Source organism: Ascaphus truei, chromosome 2 (assembly GCF_040206685.1).
Source record: "Ascaphus truei isolate aAscTru1 chromosome 2, aAscTru1.hap1, whole genome shotgun sequence".
In the NCBI taxonomy this organism is placed as follows: domain Eukaryota; kingdom Metazoa; phylum Chordata; class Amphibia; order Anura; family Ascaphidae; genus Ascaphus; species Ascaphus truei.
Genome location: NC_134484.1, coordinates 64,981,313 through 64,998,261, shown reverse-complemented (window position 1 = coordinate 64,998,261; position 16,949 = coordinate 64,981,313). Strand labels below are relative to the sequence as shown.

General features: G+C 45.4%; 1 protein-coding gene across 3 annotated transcripts in view; it reads right to left on the bottom strand.

The window, feature by feature from the left end:
- Window positions 1-1,724, bottom strand: part of RGS22 (regulator of G protein signaling 22) — a 174,172-nt gene extending 172,448 nt beyond the window's left edge. For all 3 annotated transcript variants that reach the window (XM_075582634.1, XM_075582633.1, XM_075582632.1), the window contains exon 1: window positions 1,471-1,724. In XM_075582634.1, coding sequence (XP_075438749.1) covers window positions 1,471-1,519 — 49 coding nt within the window. In that variant the 5' untranslated portion in view covers window positions 1,520-1,724. The remainder of the gene's footprint in view (window positions 1-1,470) is intronic.
- Between the last annotated feature and the right edge of the window lie 15,225 nt (window positions 1,725-16,949).

Here is a 16,949-nt window from a genome sequence, read left to right as displayed (position 1 = left end):
TCTAAGGAAGCCACTTACACGCATAAATTGTTGGATTTTTTTGTTTTACCCACTGCATTGAACTGCTCCTTTAATGGAGAGCAGTCTGTAATCTCATCCCAGCAGCATAAACATACTAATTGTAATCTGAATTATATCACAGACCCTTCAGGAATAGCAGGGTCTAAAACAGGGCTCTTCGACCAAAGGGGCCAGATTTAAAACATTTAGGAGCAGAAGAGGCCGTAAGTTTAATGTAATATTAGATACATTTAATTTAAAAACTTGGAAATTATATTTCAACATTTTCTAAGCATGTATAGCATATGTACTATATATATTTACAAGACCTTACTGTAACTTATAAGTGAGTTTTAGTGTAAAAATATCCCCTTTGCTCCTGCTAATGTTATACTACTGTAGTTGCTTGGGCAGCTGATAGTACATGGGCCATATGAAAAAACAACCCACCGGTGAAGAGCCCCGGCCTAAAATGTCATTTTAGAGGCAGCACACCACAAATCTCATCCAATTTGGTTACTCAACATCTATGCAAAATGATCCTCTTTCTGTGCCCCCACTGAGTGATTTGGGAATTCTTTTCAGCAGCTTTAAAAGATATTGACATATATGACAATCAGGGATCACAGACTTTGCATCCTCCTAAACCAGCATTGGAGGTTTATAGCATCAAAAGCAGGTTAGATTATTATAATTCCCATGTTTAACCCCTTCAGCGCCAGGTGAGCTGCCAAAACAATGCAAACACCCAGGAACTGGAGGAGTGCATATTCATTTTCTTTTTACTTACTACAGTAAAATATTTTCTTTGTGAATTGTAATACATATTCCAATAAATCCCCATTGCCTGACAATAATCTATATGGCATTACAAGACATGCTCCCCACAATAAAACACAGCCACAGAGAACCTAACATTATTTTGTATCAAATTGGGAGTTTATCCTGTGAGTTAGTAAGGGTGTGCGGGATACACTATTTAGTATGCTAAGTATTAATAAGCATGTATTGTTTGCTGCATTTCCTTATGATCACTATTATAACATTATGATGGATTCTATGTTGCTTACACTGAGTACTAACAAAAATATGCCTGATGCTATATTATTCTGAGTATTATTATAGTCGTGGTGCATGATATATATTTGTTGAGTGGGTGTTAGCAAGCAAAACAATTGGGTATTTTTCCCACCCAAAACAAAATACAAAGCTTATTTTGATCGTTTATTTATTCTTTCTGGGCTACTTATTTTGTGTGCAGGTTACATACCCCAAGTAATAGCTGCAGCACGTAACTACAAGCAAGAGTAACGCGTTTAATTAAATCATGGCCATCTTGTATGACAATCAGGCATCGAAGGGGCAATCACTGCCTCTTCCTGCAGATTATTAGTTTATCCTAAGTAGCTGTAGGTGGGACTCCTCTCTCTCTCTCTCTCTCTCTCCCCTAGTATTGCTGCCCATGCTTACCAGTTGCCAGGCTCTTTCCCCTCATGGTGACCGGCAGTGGGGGGGTCATGTGTCTTGCCTATGATTTCAGACCGCAGAGGTACTGTTCAATTGATCATAGTGCATTATAAGGAGCTCAGGAGATCATAGCACTCATGCTGGGTGTCCTTTAATCTGAGTGGGATATCATTGATGTATTTGTAAGTGAAGAACCGTGTCCAGAGCTGGATTGCTTGGATTGTAGTGTGCGGGAGCTTCCTGCTCTCTTCCTGTGTGTGTGTGCGTGCGTGTAACTCACTGCTCCCAAGGTTGCTATGGAGTTGCATACAATGCCATGAATTAACAGGGCTCCTCTCCACCCACAGCTCTCCTGAAAGCACAGCTACCATCCTCAGCAGGCTGCTCCCTTAATGCAGTACCTCTCCAAGGTGCTGCCCCTGTGCATTGTGAATCATACAGTAGCTATGAGGCAGCATGGGGTGCACAGATGTTGGGCAGACAAGGATCCTAAATGCACAACATTTAATGCATCTGGACAGTAATTTTCAATTTTATTATGAAACTTACAGGAAATACAAGTGCTCTAGCAATAATCTATTTAGGACTGATTTTATTATTTGATTTAAAATCTCTTTAGATCTCATTTTTCGCATGTTAAATTGTTAGGCAGCAAGAATAATACTTCCTACGGTAGGAAATGTTAACTTGTTAAATCTTTGTCTAAAAATCTCGAAGTTACAAGCAGATAACTGGAATTCATAGACAGAAAGGTTAGAGTTACTGCAGAGAGTCTAATAAGCTCCTGTACAAAAATGGAACATGAAACGTGTTCTTAGAATTGGAATTTCCGAGGTTATTATATTTGTTTTGGTAATAATTAAGCTGCTTACAGAGTTGTTTTGTCAGCTAGGTGGGACTGACCCGTAACATTTTAATGGCATCTTTTTTTTTTTAACTCAAATTTTTAGTGATTTTTACCATCATACAGTAACGTGTATAAATAAGTGTCTTCCACAGAGGTAACAATGATATCTCACAACACTTGCATTGAGCAAAGTACAAATCAAGAAACAAAAAAGAAGGGGGTAAGGGGGGGGGAAGGGGAAGGAAAATTCATCTGTCCTGTCAGTCCTTTCCTTGTTCCTAAATTGAATGATTTTCAGATTTCGGGGCTCTTGTCTGATCCTTACGCGTGGTCCATATTTCTGTTTCTCACCCTAAATCTTATTCTAAAGCTCGTGTTTCACCCTTCTGTACCCATGGAGTCAGCGGAGAACGTGCTTCTAATACTATCATAGCAAAATTAAAGTACCATGCACTCCTTGTATGTCCATTTGTGCTAGCCACATGATCCAGACTTTTAGAAATTTAGCGCCAGTATTATTAACCAAACTCGTTAATTTTTCCATCTGTTATTGACTGAACGAGCCGTTAACTAAAGTTAAAGCCTCATTAAAGCAGCAGTCCAAGCTGTCGTTTGTTTTACATTTTATTTTCCCCTTTAATATGTGCATCAATATAATCGACACAATGATAAATAATTAGCTACATTGTCGATCGATCCGTTCTCTTGTGATCGATCGGTGAAGATTCGGCTCGGGGGTTCACTAAATGGCTGTCAATGCAGCAGAAGAGGACCAAAGATGCAAGAGGCAGCCACTAGATACAATTGGTAAACTAGTAGAGAGAGGGCAGAGCTCAAAAAGGGGTGTGCCAGAGCTTGTTTCAGAAGAGTAAGGAGATGTGACTTTGTAAATGGTTGCTATAGATACAAAAAATGCTTGTTACATTATAATACATTACAAATGTCATTCAGAATTGTTTTTTATTCTACAAGTATTTTCTCATATTACAGAACTGATTTATTTTAAAAAAACACAGTCTACAAGCACCCAGTCTACAAGTACCCAGTCTACAAGCACCCAGTCTACAAGCACCCAGTCTACAAGCACCCAGTCAACAAGCACCCAGATGATCCTCCTACTATCAATAGGTAGTCACAGCCCTCCTTACTTAGATATCAAAGATCGTGCAGATTTTTTTAAGGCATCTTAACAAAATATAAGGGCAAAAATCATTAAAAGATACCAAGCAGCATTAAACTCCGCTGGATTAGCGCCTCACACGATCCTTCCAACGGTCTGATTACTTGATGTCACTGGGTATGTTTTAATGATTTTGATTTTATCTATTGTTATGATGCCTAAGTAAAGCAGCAACAGCCTAAATAAGGGCTGCACTTTTAATCATTGGGTCCATGGTCTGTGGACTTTATTTTCGAATGATTTTATCAATAAAAAAAGAAGTATACAGAGTATAAAATATATGGTCCAGGACATTTGGTTACTGCTGGCGGTTAGGCACGACTCACGTCCCCGTCTCTCTGCCTGCAGCCGTGTCCCCGTCTCTCTGCCTGCAGCCGTGTCCTCGTCTCTCTGCCTGCAGCCGTGTCCCCGTCTCTCTGCCTGCAGCCGTGTCCCTGTCTCTCTGCCTGCAGCCGTGTCCCTGTCTCTCTGCCTGCAGCCGTGTCCCTGTCTCTCTGCCTGCAGCCATGTCCCAGTCTCTCTGCCTGCAGAAGTGTCCCCATCTCTCTGCCCGCAGCTGTGTTTCTGTCTCTGCCCGCAGCCGTGTCCCAGTCTTTCTGCCTGCAGCCGTGTCCTCGTCTCTCTGCCTGCAGCCGTGTCCTCGTCTCTCTGCCTGCAGCCGTGTCCCTGTCTCTCTGCCTGCAGCCGTGTCCCCGTCTCTCTGCCTGCAGCCATGTCCCAGTCTCTCTGCCTGCAGCCATGTCCCAGTCTCTCTGCCTGCAGAAGTGTCCCCATCTCTCTGCCCGCAGCTGTGTTTCTGTCTCTGCCCGCAGCCGTGTCCCAGTCTTTCTGCCTGCAGCTGTGTCCCGTCTCTCTGCCTGCAGCTGTGTCCCCGTCTCTCTGCCTGCAGCCGTGTCCCCGTCTCTCTGCCTGCAGCCGTGTCCCAGTCTTTCTGCCTGCAGCTGTGTCCCGTCTCTCTGCCTGCAGCTGTGTCCCCGTCTCTCTGCCTGCAGCCGTGTCCCCGTCTCTCTGCCTGCAGCCGTGTCCCCGTCTCTCTGCCTGCAGCTGTGTCCCCATCTCCCTGCCTGGAGCCGTGTCCCCGTCTCCCTGCCTGGAGCTCTGTCACCGCAGTGCTGGTAAAATTCAGGGCTGGACACGGCTGCAGACGGAGACGGGGACACAGCTGCAGAGAGAGATGGGGACACTGCTGCAGACAGAGACGGGGACACTGCTGCAGACAGAGACGTGGGACACGGCTGCAGACAGAGACGGGAACATGGCTGCAGACAGAGACAGGGACATGTGAAAAGAAAAAACCAAGCGCAAATAATATCACAACAAATCAAAGGTAACACAGATGATATACTATCCTTAATGAGTGCAGCTCCTGACGTAGAATTCAAACCAAATTCAAACAGCAAACGAAGGAGAATCAGGTGCGCAAATCACATCAGGACATGGAAAAGAAAGTAAAAACACAAAATAGTGCAATATTGTCTACTCCAATAAAATAACTTCAATACTGGAGGTTCTATAGAATTTGCACTCACGTGTTTAACGTAAAATGAGAGCGTTGTGGTTGTTCAAAGTTACCAACTTATGTCTCCAGACAGGTACTCCAGATCCACATAGAGGGGGGGAAATTCCATATACAAAAGAGGGAAAGCAAAATAGTATAGTACTGTTTTTAATATCTCTTATAAGCCCCTGATGAAGACTTTGCAGTGGAAACACGTGTTGGGTGATATCAGTGACTACTAAGGAGCCCTTGTTGATGACATCTAGAGTGGAGGACAACTTTAATCAGCCCAGTACCTGCTGTGACGGCCGTGGAGCGGATGCTGTTGCTGTGAATACCTTGTCTGACTCTATGACCCAGGGTGTTCTGAATGCTCATAAACAAATGCACTTATGTAAGTGGAATACTTTGTGTTTTTAATATTAAAAACAGTACTATACTAGTTTGCTTTCCCTCTTTTGTATATGGAATTTCCCCCCCTCTATGTGGATCTGGAGTACCTGTCTGAAGAGACAGGGACATGGCTGCAGATAGATATGGGGACACGGCTGCAGACAGAGACGGGGACATGGCTGCAGACAGAGACAGGGACATGGCTGCAGATAGAGATGGGGACACGGCTGCAGATAGAGACGGGGACATGGCTGAAGATAGATATGGGGACACGGCTGCAGACAGAGACGGGGACATGGCTGCAGACAGAGATGGGGACATGGCTGTAGATAGAGACGGGGACATGGCTGCAGATAGAGACGAGGACATGGCTGCAGACAGAGACAGGGACACGGCTGCAGACAGAGACGGGTCACGGCTGCAGAGAGAGATGGGGACACTGCTGCAGACAGAGACGTGGGACACGGCTGCAGACAGAGACAGGGACATGGCTGCAGACAGAGACAGGGACACGGCTTCAGACAGATACGTGGGACACGGCTGCAGACAGATACGTGGGACACGGCTGCAGACAGAGACGGGGACCGGGCTGCAGACAGAGACGGGGACACGGCTGCAGGTGGCTGCGCAGCTCATCTGGAAGGTGAGTTATCGGTAGTCTCTCCCTGCAGATGACCCAAAAGGAATAACGCTACCGGATCCCACTGCTGTTGCCGCACTGCAGCCACACCAGCAGAGAAAATCACGACACCGAGGACAGTAAATCTTGCTACATCGCTATACACAAAGTTACTATATATGGTCTGCCTCACATAACATTTACATATATTCATGGATCGAAACAGCTGTCTGTGAGTAGGGTTACTGGCTATTTACTTCTTTATCCCAGGCTGTGCTGAAAAGCTGTGTAATAGGGCAGGCATAGGAGGTGTTATCACCGCTCAACCTTAATATTCAGACGTAAAATTGTATGCTTAGCGGTGCATTGGGAATGAAATACATATTATGAACAAATGGTCAAGAGTGACCACAAAAGGATTCCCACTGAATTGCACTCAAGCCAAATATCTGAACAACATTAAAGGGAAAAATTCCCAAAATCCATATGGGACACCAGAGGGTTAAAACTACAAAAAACAAAAAATTATTTATTAATCTATACTAACTCTTCTAAGTGAAACAAAAAATACTCTTTTATAACTTTTATGTATGTAACCATGCTGTAAAATGGCTGCAGTCATCTCTCCTGCTGACAGTAAGGCCTGGTAAGTTATGGGCATGCCAGCAGTAATTATGGAGGTTTGCCCTCACACCCTGGTGAGGTGCCCTATGTATGGATGGGAGGGTCACAGGTTCTGACTCCCTGGGTGGTGATGTCAGAGTTGTGTCAGCCCCCAGAGGATACATAAGGCACAGCACTGATCAAAAGTTAGTTCAGAGGAAGTAGAGGAAGTAGGTAGTAGTTAATAGTTGGAGGAGTGCAGAGTTGATAAGCTGCAGGACTAATGAGACTGTGACCAGGGACCTGGCGCAGAGTAGATATCCCTACGGGGATAGGGAATCCCTACATTAGGAGGACAATACCTTTCAAAGGGAAGTACGGTGAACAATGGAGGGCTAAATTCACCCATTGTGGAGGGCAGCTGGCCCACCGTACTAATAAAGATGACTCTGATAAAAGAGACCCTCGTGTGTAAGTGTGGAGTGATTACGCAGGGGGCTGCACCACAGAGGAGTTCCTCACCAGGACCATCCACAAGCGGACGCTGGGATCCTGATGAGGTGGAGGCGCTGCACTGGATTTAGGTAGGACTCAAGAACACTACCTCAGCTGCCTGTCTGGGTTGGCAATCCCCACACAACATCATGCGGGAGACTCAGGAGTCCTGTTGCTAACAGGTGCACCACCACACATCACACTGTAATGGGGACTGGTTAGACCACAGGGGCCAATATGAGATTGGGTGGGTCAGGCCAGTCCAGAAAATCCGTTACATGTATATAAGTAAAATCAATTAAAAGAGAAAGCGCTGGAGTATGCACAATAAATGTGTCCTCCCCCCTTGAAGAAGCGCCGAGTTACGGCGCGAAACGATCGTCAGGCCTCAGGCGACGCGCATACTGATGACGTCAGCCGGTTTCGGTTTTGGACTTGAGAGGGAGAATGCCGGCCATTATTGACTTGCAAGCAGAGACACGATAGCTGAACGGTTGTATTGATCATATAGCAAGCCCCAATACGTGTCTTATACTTGATAGACTATAAGATAAGGTTATTGAATCCCCACTGAGTGCTATTAGTTACATGTGGATATAACAAGAGACAGGGGGTGCCCAATGCTACATCCCATTGACAAATCATATATGATGAAAAATATAAAGTAAAATACTTCAATAATAATAATAATATTAAATACTTGGTTATTTGGTTAACCCTTTGGCCAAAGCGTTTTAAGCCTACATACCAACGTCAAGGTATAACCAAATTAATGCAACACTGTGAACCCTTCCTTTTACCTCTGTAAGAGGGGAAGAACCATTATAGATCTTGTTCCTGCAGCAAATGAAATGACCTACCAAGTTAAAAGGGTGAAGGAGGAGGAGTGAGCTCTGGGGGATGTGCCACAGCCTCCAATTGACTGCTACCAGTCAGACATAGAATAACACACATTCCCAGCTAGCTCAAACTCCCACACCCACCACATGATGAATATATATTTATGTCAACCAGAGAGCTACTGAGCGTGGCAATTGCATACAACAAGAGACAGGGGGTGCCCAATGCTGCATCCCATTGACAAAACATATATGATGAAAAATATAAAGTAAAATACTTCAATAATAATAATATTAAATACTTGGTTATTTGGTTAACCCTTTGTTTTGTCAATGGGGTGTAGCATTGGGCACCCCCTGTCTCTTGTTGTATGCAATTGCCACGCTCAGTAGCACTCTTTTTGACATAAATATATATTCATTATGTGGTGGGTGTGAGAGTTTGAGCTAGCTGGGAATGTGTGTTTATACATGTGGCTATAACATGCAAATCTGTGACTACACGGATTTAGGGGGCTGGTAGCTATAACTGCCGTTTGTCTATTCATCATCACACTATAGGTCTGGTATATATATATAATTTTTGTATGGGACATACTACTATATACCACAATATACCCATATGTTGTAAGAGGTTATTGATTATAGACCTGTAGTGTTATATATGTTTACTCTGCCTCTATAAGATGTGAATGAACACACATTTATTGTGCATACTCCAGCGCTTTCTCTTTTAATTGATTTTACTTATATACATAAAAGTTATAAAAGAGTATTTTTTGTTTCACTTAGAAGAGTTAGTATAGATTAATAAATAATTTTTTGTTTTTTGTAGTTTTAACCCTCTGGTGTCCCATATGGATTTTGGGAATTTTTCCTTTTAATAGGGCAGGCATAAGCTCATAGGGGTCCATATTAAAATATATAAGAAGCAAAAAGTGACACACTGAGTGCTCATTTGCATGTTATTACCCAGAATCCCTGCAATGGAAGCACTGCATGCTAAGAGATAATGGGGAAAAGCAGGGTTGCAGACCTGTCTGAGACATGTGAATGTTCTCACAAGTGATAATTTTATTTGCTGTACATACATTCAACATCTTGTGCAAAAGCCATAAGCAGGAGATTATCAGAGTTGAGTTGTACGCTTTGCCCTGCCTAGCCACACATTATAAATCTATGTCTATGACACCACGCTGACAGGTCACATGTTAACATGTAACCCAGGAGATGGAATGCTATGGCTCTCCGCCAAATAAAAAATGCTATCCGGGAAATCGAGAAAGAGACTAAGGGGATTAGCTGCCAAACGCAATCAAACCCTGCATGAACCTGAAAATGTATGCATATATGGGTTTGCTGTGATGTGCTATCCTGTGATACCACGTGTGAAATACATAGAGCTGTTTTATTTGAAGTAGCTCCCAGTTTTATTTCTTTGTTTGCAGTGCAAAGATGTATTCGGGCCTGGAGGAGCCTGCAGGATATGGCGAAGCAGTGATTTACTCCTTCGCTGCGATACAATGCGAAGCGAGGGACTATGGGGGGAGAAATACAGGAGACACGCGACAGGCAGCATATTAGAGTTCCATTTAATAAGAAACTCTACACTTTAAAATAAATGAAAAAACTGAAATTCTTGTTTTCCAGATTATTACATTTGCTCTAGAAAGCCAAATACATTGTTTGAAAATACATACACACGCACACACACACACATCTCTTATTATATATTTGTGAAAGCACTGTATGCCTGTCTGCATCTTCCTGTGTCCCTAGGGGAAATCTCATTGGTCCCTTGGCCCGCCTGCCCCCGCACCTCTGATTGGCCTGAGGCGGAGTGACGACACACACACACACACACACACCTCTCTCTCTCTCTCTCTGTCCTCTCCCACCCCCCATCACACTCACCTCCCCCCCTCAGCTCCCCCCCCCCGGTGCTCCGCTCAGCTCCCCACTCAGCTCCCCCCCGGTGCTCCGCTCAGCTCCCCGCTCAGCTCCCCCCCGGTGCTCCGCTCAGCTCCCCGCTCAGCTCCCCCCCGGTGCTCCGCTCAGCTCCCCGCTCAGCTCCCCCCCGGTGCTCCGCTCAGCTCCCCCCCGGTGCTCCGCTCAGCTCCCCGCTCAGCTCCCCCCGGTGCTCCGCTCAGCTCCCTCCCGGTGCTCCGCTCAGCTCCCCCCCGGTGCTCCGCTCACCTCCCCCCCGGTGCTCCGCTCACCTCCCCCCGGTGCTCCGCTCAGCTCCCCGCTCAGCTCCCCCCCTGTGCTCCGCTCAGCTCCCCCCCCGGTGCTCCGCTCAGCTCCCCCCCGGTGCTCCGCTCACCTCCCCCCCGGTGCTCCACTCAGCTCCCCGCTCAGCTCCCCCCCAGTGCTCCACTCACCTCCCCCCCCCGGTGCTCCGTTCAGCTCCCCGCTCAGCTCCCCCCCCCCCAGGTGCTCCGCTCACCTCCCCCCGGTGCTCCGACAGGCAGTGGGCAGGCAGCCTGCAGATGCCACGCGGGGCGCCTAAGATGGCGGCACCCAGAAGGACCCCTTCCTCCCTCGCGAGGGAGTGCTCCGCTCAGCTCCCCGCTCAGCTCCCCCCCCGGTGCTCCGCTCAGCTCCCCCCCGGTGCTCAGCTCCCCGCTCAGCTCCCCCTCGGTGCTCCGCTCACCTCCCCCCGGTGCTCCACTAACCTCCCCCTCGGTGCTCCGACAGGCAGTGGGCAGGCAGCCTGTAGATGCATGCGGGGCACCTAGATGGCGGCGCCCGGAATGACCCCCTTCCTCCCTCGAGGTGACGTGTGTGTGTGTGTGTCTGTGTCTGTGTGTCTCACTGTGTGTCTCACTGTGTGTCTCACTGTGTGTGTGTGTGTGTGTGTGTGTGTGTGTGTTGTGTGTGTGTGTGTGACAATGTGTGTGTGTGCGTGTGTGTTACAGTGTGTGTGTGTGTGTGTGTGTGTGTGTGACAATGTGTGTGTGTGCGTGTGTGTTACAGTGTGTGTGTGTGTGTGTGTGTGTGTGTGTGTGTGTGTGTGTGTGTGTGTGTGTGTGTGTGTGTGTGTGTGTGTGTGTGTGTGTGTGTGTGTGTTACACTGTGTGTGTGTGACACTGTGTGTGAGTGTGTGGTGTGTGACACTGTGTGTGTGTGACTCACTGTGTGTGTCAGACACTCCGAGCTACGCATGGGGGGGGGGTCCCGTCCACTGTCCCCCTCTCTGTCCACTGTCCCCCCCACTCCCATCCATGTCCCCCCCTCCGTCCCCCTCGTCCACTGTCCCCCCCTCCCGTCCACTGTCCCCCCCCTCCCGTCCACTGTCCCCCTCCCGTCCACTGTCCCCCCCTCCTGTCCACTGTCCCCCCCTCCTGTCCACTGTCCCCCCCCCTCCCATCCACTGTGTCCCCCCCCTCCCGTCCACTGTCCACTGTCCCTCCCCCCTCCCCTCCTCCTGTCCACTGTCCCTCCCCCTCCCCTCCTCCTGTCCACTGTCCCTCCCCCCTCCCCTCCTCCTGTCCACTGTCCCTCCCCCTCCCCTCCCTCCTGTCCACTGACCCTCCCCCCTCCCCTCCTCCTGCCCACTGTCCCTCCCCCCTCCCCTCCTCCTGCCCACTGTCCCTCCCCCCTCCCCTCCTCCTGCCCACTGTCCCTCCCCCCTCCCCTCCTCCTGTCCACTGTCCCTCCACCCTCCCCTCCTCCTGTCCACTGTCCCTCCCCCCCTTTCCCCCCCCCCCATTTTCCCCCCCTCCCCCCCCCCCTTTTCCTAGCGGGAAATTTAACTCACGGGCAACGCCGGATCTCTCAGCTAGTATATATATATATATACACACACATACACATATAATATATATATATATATATATATATATATATATCAATGAAAAATAATAGTAGCGCCAGATCGTAATAACCTAGATGTAATTGATAGTAAATATATAGAGGTCAAGTTACAATAAATGTCAAAATGTGAAAGGACTATGGGTATCTACTCAATCAATAAATATACATATAAAATAAAAAATGATGTAGAGACAGTACAAACAACACAAAATACAGAAGAACCAGTGCCTTTAAAGTCCAATAGGATATGCTTCAGGTAGAGGGGTTGATGTCAGCATTCAGAGGGATGAACCACAACCAGAGGTAAACCTAAGAGGGAGAAAAGAAAGAAAGCGCACGCCTCATAGCGTAAAAAATTACATTTAATAGTAGGAATAGGGAAGGGAGGGAAAAGACTCATCCACAAGGGTAAATAAAATATAGGCAATAGCGAATAATAGCATCACCGCCAAACATGCGATCCCACAATGGAAATCTTCCCCAATAAGAACAGCATCAGATGGGACTTGATAGTGCCTCAGGCTGGCTCACCGGATGCTCCAGGCTCTGCTCTTTCCAGGATTTGAAAATCTCAGCCTCCGCTGTGCTCAGAGGGCGACGCGGCCTAGTCGCGCTCACTGAGTGATGACATCGTGTCGTCCGTATGCAAATCCCTGACGCGTTTTGTCGCTCAAGGCGACTTTAAAAAAAAAATCGCCTTGAGTGGAGGTCTAGATTTTCAAGTCGGGGAGGATTTCCATAGCGGGATCGCATGTTTGGCGGTGATACTATTATTCACTATTGGCTATATTTTATTTACCCTTGTGAGTGCGCCTTTTCCCTTCCTTCCCTATTCCTACTATTAAATGTAATTTTTTATGGTATGGGGCATGCGCTTTCTTTATTTTCTCCCTCATATATATATATATATATTATATATATATATATATTTAACCCTTTAGGCACTTTCACATAGCTCACATGTTCCCCTGTTGTTCGCTCCTAGCCTGAGGCTGCACCTTCTCTTGAAACAGGGAAGAGGTTTAGTCCCTGCCCCTGAGGAAGTTGCAAGTGAAGGCCACGAAACGCACAGGACTTGTTCTATTGAAGGCTCCTTCAGCTATGTCATTTGACACGCTGTTCATAGCCCCGCCCCCTGAACACGGATTGCAATAGGGGATTTTGCTGGTTGTTGTTTTGCCGGATCACTGGTTCACCGGTTTTGCCTTTGAGAACCAGAAGCCGGATGAGGCATTCCTTCACGGCATCACCGGAGTTCCCCTACACCTCAACGTGGACTCCTTTCCATCGGAGCATGACGGAGGACATTTAGATCTGGGACTTTGGGAGTGAGGAGCGCCATCATACTCTGGGAATGCAGCTCAGCAGCACACCCCACCTGTAATCAGATTTTTCCTAACTGTGATTTTTACACATATGTTTGTGAGTGTGCATTTTTAAGGTTTCTTCAAACTTAGCCATTGTAATAGATTGTATTACACTATGGGGCATGCACTTCTTTTTTTGTTTTGATATATATATATATATATATATATATATATATATATATATATATATATATATATATATATATATATATATATATATATATATATATATATATATATATATATATATATATATATATATATATATATATATAGTGATACCATCACTGTCCCCTAGGTGCTGGAAAAGGGCAGCTATGGGACTTTCCAATGCACAGAGAGTTAATCTCCCTAGGGAAGCCAGCAGCATCTGCAAACTAATTGAGCAGGCTGAACTGTTGATTGAATAAGGAAGTGTTTTAAGGCAGACACAGAGAGCTGCCATTGAGAGAGACTGCTGTCCCAGAGAAGGGGACAGAGAAGAGTTCTCCCCAGCTGTGGAAGCTGGCACAGCCCACTAAGCCCGCTGAACGGGGAGCCTGCTGGGTCTGCCTGGGTTGTTAATCCCAAGAAGAAGAAGGAATTATGCGAGACTGTGCTGAAGCAGTGATGTCCTGTCCTTAACATTGGACTTACAGAGGACAGATACTCTGAGCTCTCGTGGGGCTGAGCTCCCCTTGGAAGGAAGGACGTGAGACTCTGCTGAAGTGGGGTCGTCTGCTCCAAACCCTGGAGTAACAGATAAGCGAAATACTTTATTGCTGTGTTCAGAGACTTTTTATGTTCAGCTATAATAGTACCTGTTTTGGGGTGGTAACCATCTTAGCTGTCCATCCAGTTAGTAATGGTTGAAGCTGACTGTGTAGTTAGTCTCCTAAGAGGAGTAGGAGTTTATTTTATGATTTCGTTTTGACAAAGGGACGGTGGGCCTGTTAGTGTATTATTTATGCCTGTAAATAAACCCATACAGAAATACTATGTTTCCTGCCTTAATCTGGGACTAAAAGATGCTACAGCGGGGTGTGAACATCAATATATATATATATATATATATATATATATATATATATATATATATATATATATATATATATATATATATATATATATATATATATATAAATATAGTGATCAGGGCAGTTGGCACTCCGATCAATAGAATCAATAGAACTGGTGCTTGTCACATATAGATAGTATAGATATACAATACCGATGGTGAGACTGCAGTGCACTCTCCTGAAGAAGATCCCTTTGTGCGGACCAAAACGTTGGTTGCAGTGTGCCCGCTTTCAAATATACTATTTGATACCTTACATTGAGTGCTGTCTCGTGATTCCCGGTTTCACCATAGGTATTGTGTGTGTGTGTGTGTGTGTGTGTATATATATATATATATGTATATATATATATATGTAGCCCTGGTAAGAAATAGGGCTATGTGTCTATCCTCCTACTGGTATAAGCCCTGCTAAGGGCAGGCTGCCAGTAGTTATCATGGGTTTCCCCCACATCAAGCCCTGCTTTGAGTGGTGGAAGTAGGTCATCTGACCCTGTGTGGAGGGTATAGACACAGGGGCGGTATCTGCTGATGTCATGATGGGGAGGGCTGTCTCAATTTAGTTTGCCTGTTCCTGTCAGTGACAAGTAGTTCAGTCCTGGGTCCAGTCCTGAGCAGTCATAGTGTGTGAGCTAGCTAGGTTCCTGAGGAGTAGGGCCTAGTGAGCTATAGGTGGACCAGTGCCTCTCACCCTGCCTAGGGGGTGAGGGAAGAGCTAGCCCCTGAGTGCCCGTGACTTGGGGTGGAGGCAGGGACACAGAGTACCCAGAGACCATCCTGAGGGTGTGCAGTCTGGAGGGAGAGAAGACCCGGTACCTGTGATACCACTGTGTTGCTGTGGTTGCTGCTACTCTGCTGACGTGTGCTGTGAATAAAGAGCTGCTGCTGACTTTACAAAGCCTTACTGAGACTGGAATCTCTCATCCCTGTGTGGGAAGTTCTCTGTAAGGGTTCCACCACATATCCCTGGGGCTTCACAGAGATGGAGGCGTTGCACCACTGAGAAGAGTTGAATATATATATATATACTATGCTATATGCTAAAGGTGGAGGTTTTCTGTCGCCTTTTTCACCCACCATAACTTAAAATGTATGGTAAACCTACCCAGCCTAGAAATATTTCAAAGCAAGTATAAACCAACCTCAACCTTGATGGGTATCATCAGTGTGAAACATGTCTGTGAGTGGTTTAAACTTGCTTTGCTAGTCCCATGCTGTGTTTAAAAGCTGTGTGAACGGCAATACATCAGCTTAAATGGGCTCCATGTAAATGGATATTCCAGGCAAAAGGTGACACGTGCTCATTTGCATGTCATTTCCCAGAATCCCTTGCTGCAGTGGGAGCACCGTATGCGAGGTAATAATGGTTGAAAGGCAGGGTTGCAGACCTGTCTAAGACATGTGAATGTGCTCACAAGCTATATTCTTTATTGGCTATATGCTAACGGTGGGGGTTTTCTACCCATGTAATAATCAGTCAGTAAAAAGTTTTACCGAGAGGAAGCTACAATGTATGTATATCTTTAGTTATATAGCACCATCCATGTACATAGCACTTTACAGCAGTAATACATGACACAATAGGAATAAGCGCTTCAACATAAAAGTAGATATTTGGAAAAGGAGACCTTGCCCCGAAGAGCTTACAATCTAAGTTGATAATAATGTCATAGACTCCCAATAACCTAGAAGATACAAGCAGATATCTCTGTGGAGGACTAAAAAAAGGAAGGAATCGTTGCAGACGGCATTTAAAGGCTTATTAACGCCTTCACGGTTAGAGAAGCCAGCAACTGGTAAAATGGTTAAGGAGTTCAATTGTTATAACGAAAAAAAGTTAAAAGTTGAGTATAGAGCAGCACATATTTCTGCAATAACTATTCATTAGAACGCTCCCATCTGTTAAGCAATCATGTCTTAACAAACGGCAACATGCTTCTGAAGAGATTATTAACCTTCCGCGTTCCGTGTTTATGCACTGACCAACATTGAGCCACGAGCTATGTGTTACATGAACTACAGTATATCAAATTTCCCTAGACATCAACAAAGGTAAGATCCGTTTCATGCAGTAGTGTGTGGCGCCACCTTAGAATTCGTCGTACAGTGAGACAAATAGTGATTTGTATTATACAGACATTTGCGCATACCTCTTGGGGTCTCCTCAGACTGATTGCGATGGGTCACAGATAATTTTGCCCTTGAGGAAATATGATAGTATATTGTTGATGAGAGAGATAGTGAGTGGGGAATCTTATGCCAGATTCTGTTAGGTGATAGCTTTGATGTTAATTTTTGAAAATGCTATTCTCTGTTTTTTTTTAATTATTATTATTATTATTTGTGTTAATGTGTTGAATTTTGACATTATAAGTATGATGAGCAATAGCAAAAATAATTTTGTGTAAAAGTAAGTTTTCTGTGTTTCTTATTGTTTTTTTTCTGTATTGTAATGTTGTAATGTTGTTGTTTAATGCATGTAAACCCAATAAAAAACTATTTAAAAAAATAGTGATTTGATGGGGCACTTTAGGAATAATAAATAAATAAAAAAAACAGTATTGCAAAACAGGTTGCAATTTGAATGAATAGGCCTGACAAGAAATAACAACAAAAGGCGTTTCGCTGACAATTGTAATTAAGCATGTAATTCAATAATGTAATTAGAGTTGTAGAGGAAAAAATAGCAACAAATCGCGTGGTATTTTGAATTGGGAACAGAGCCTTGTGGCACACCACAGGTGATATTCAAGGGGTTGGAGTTCGAG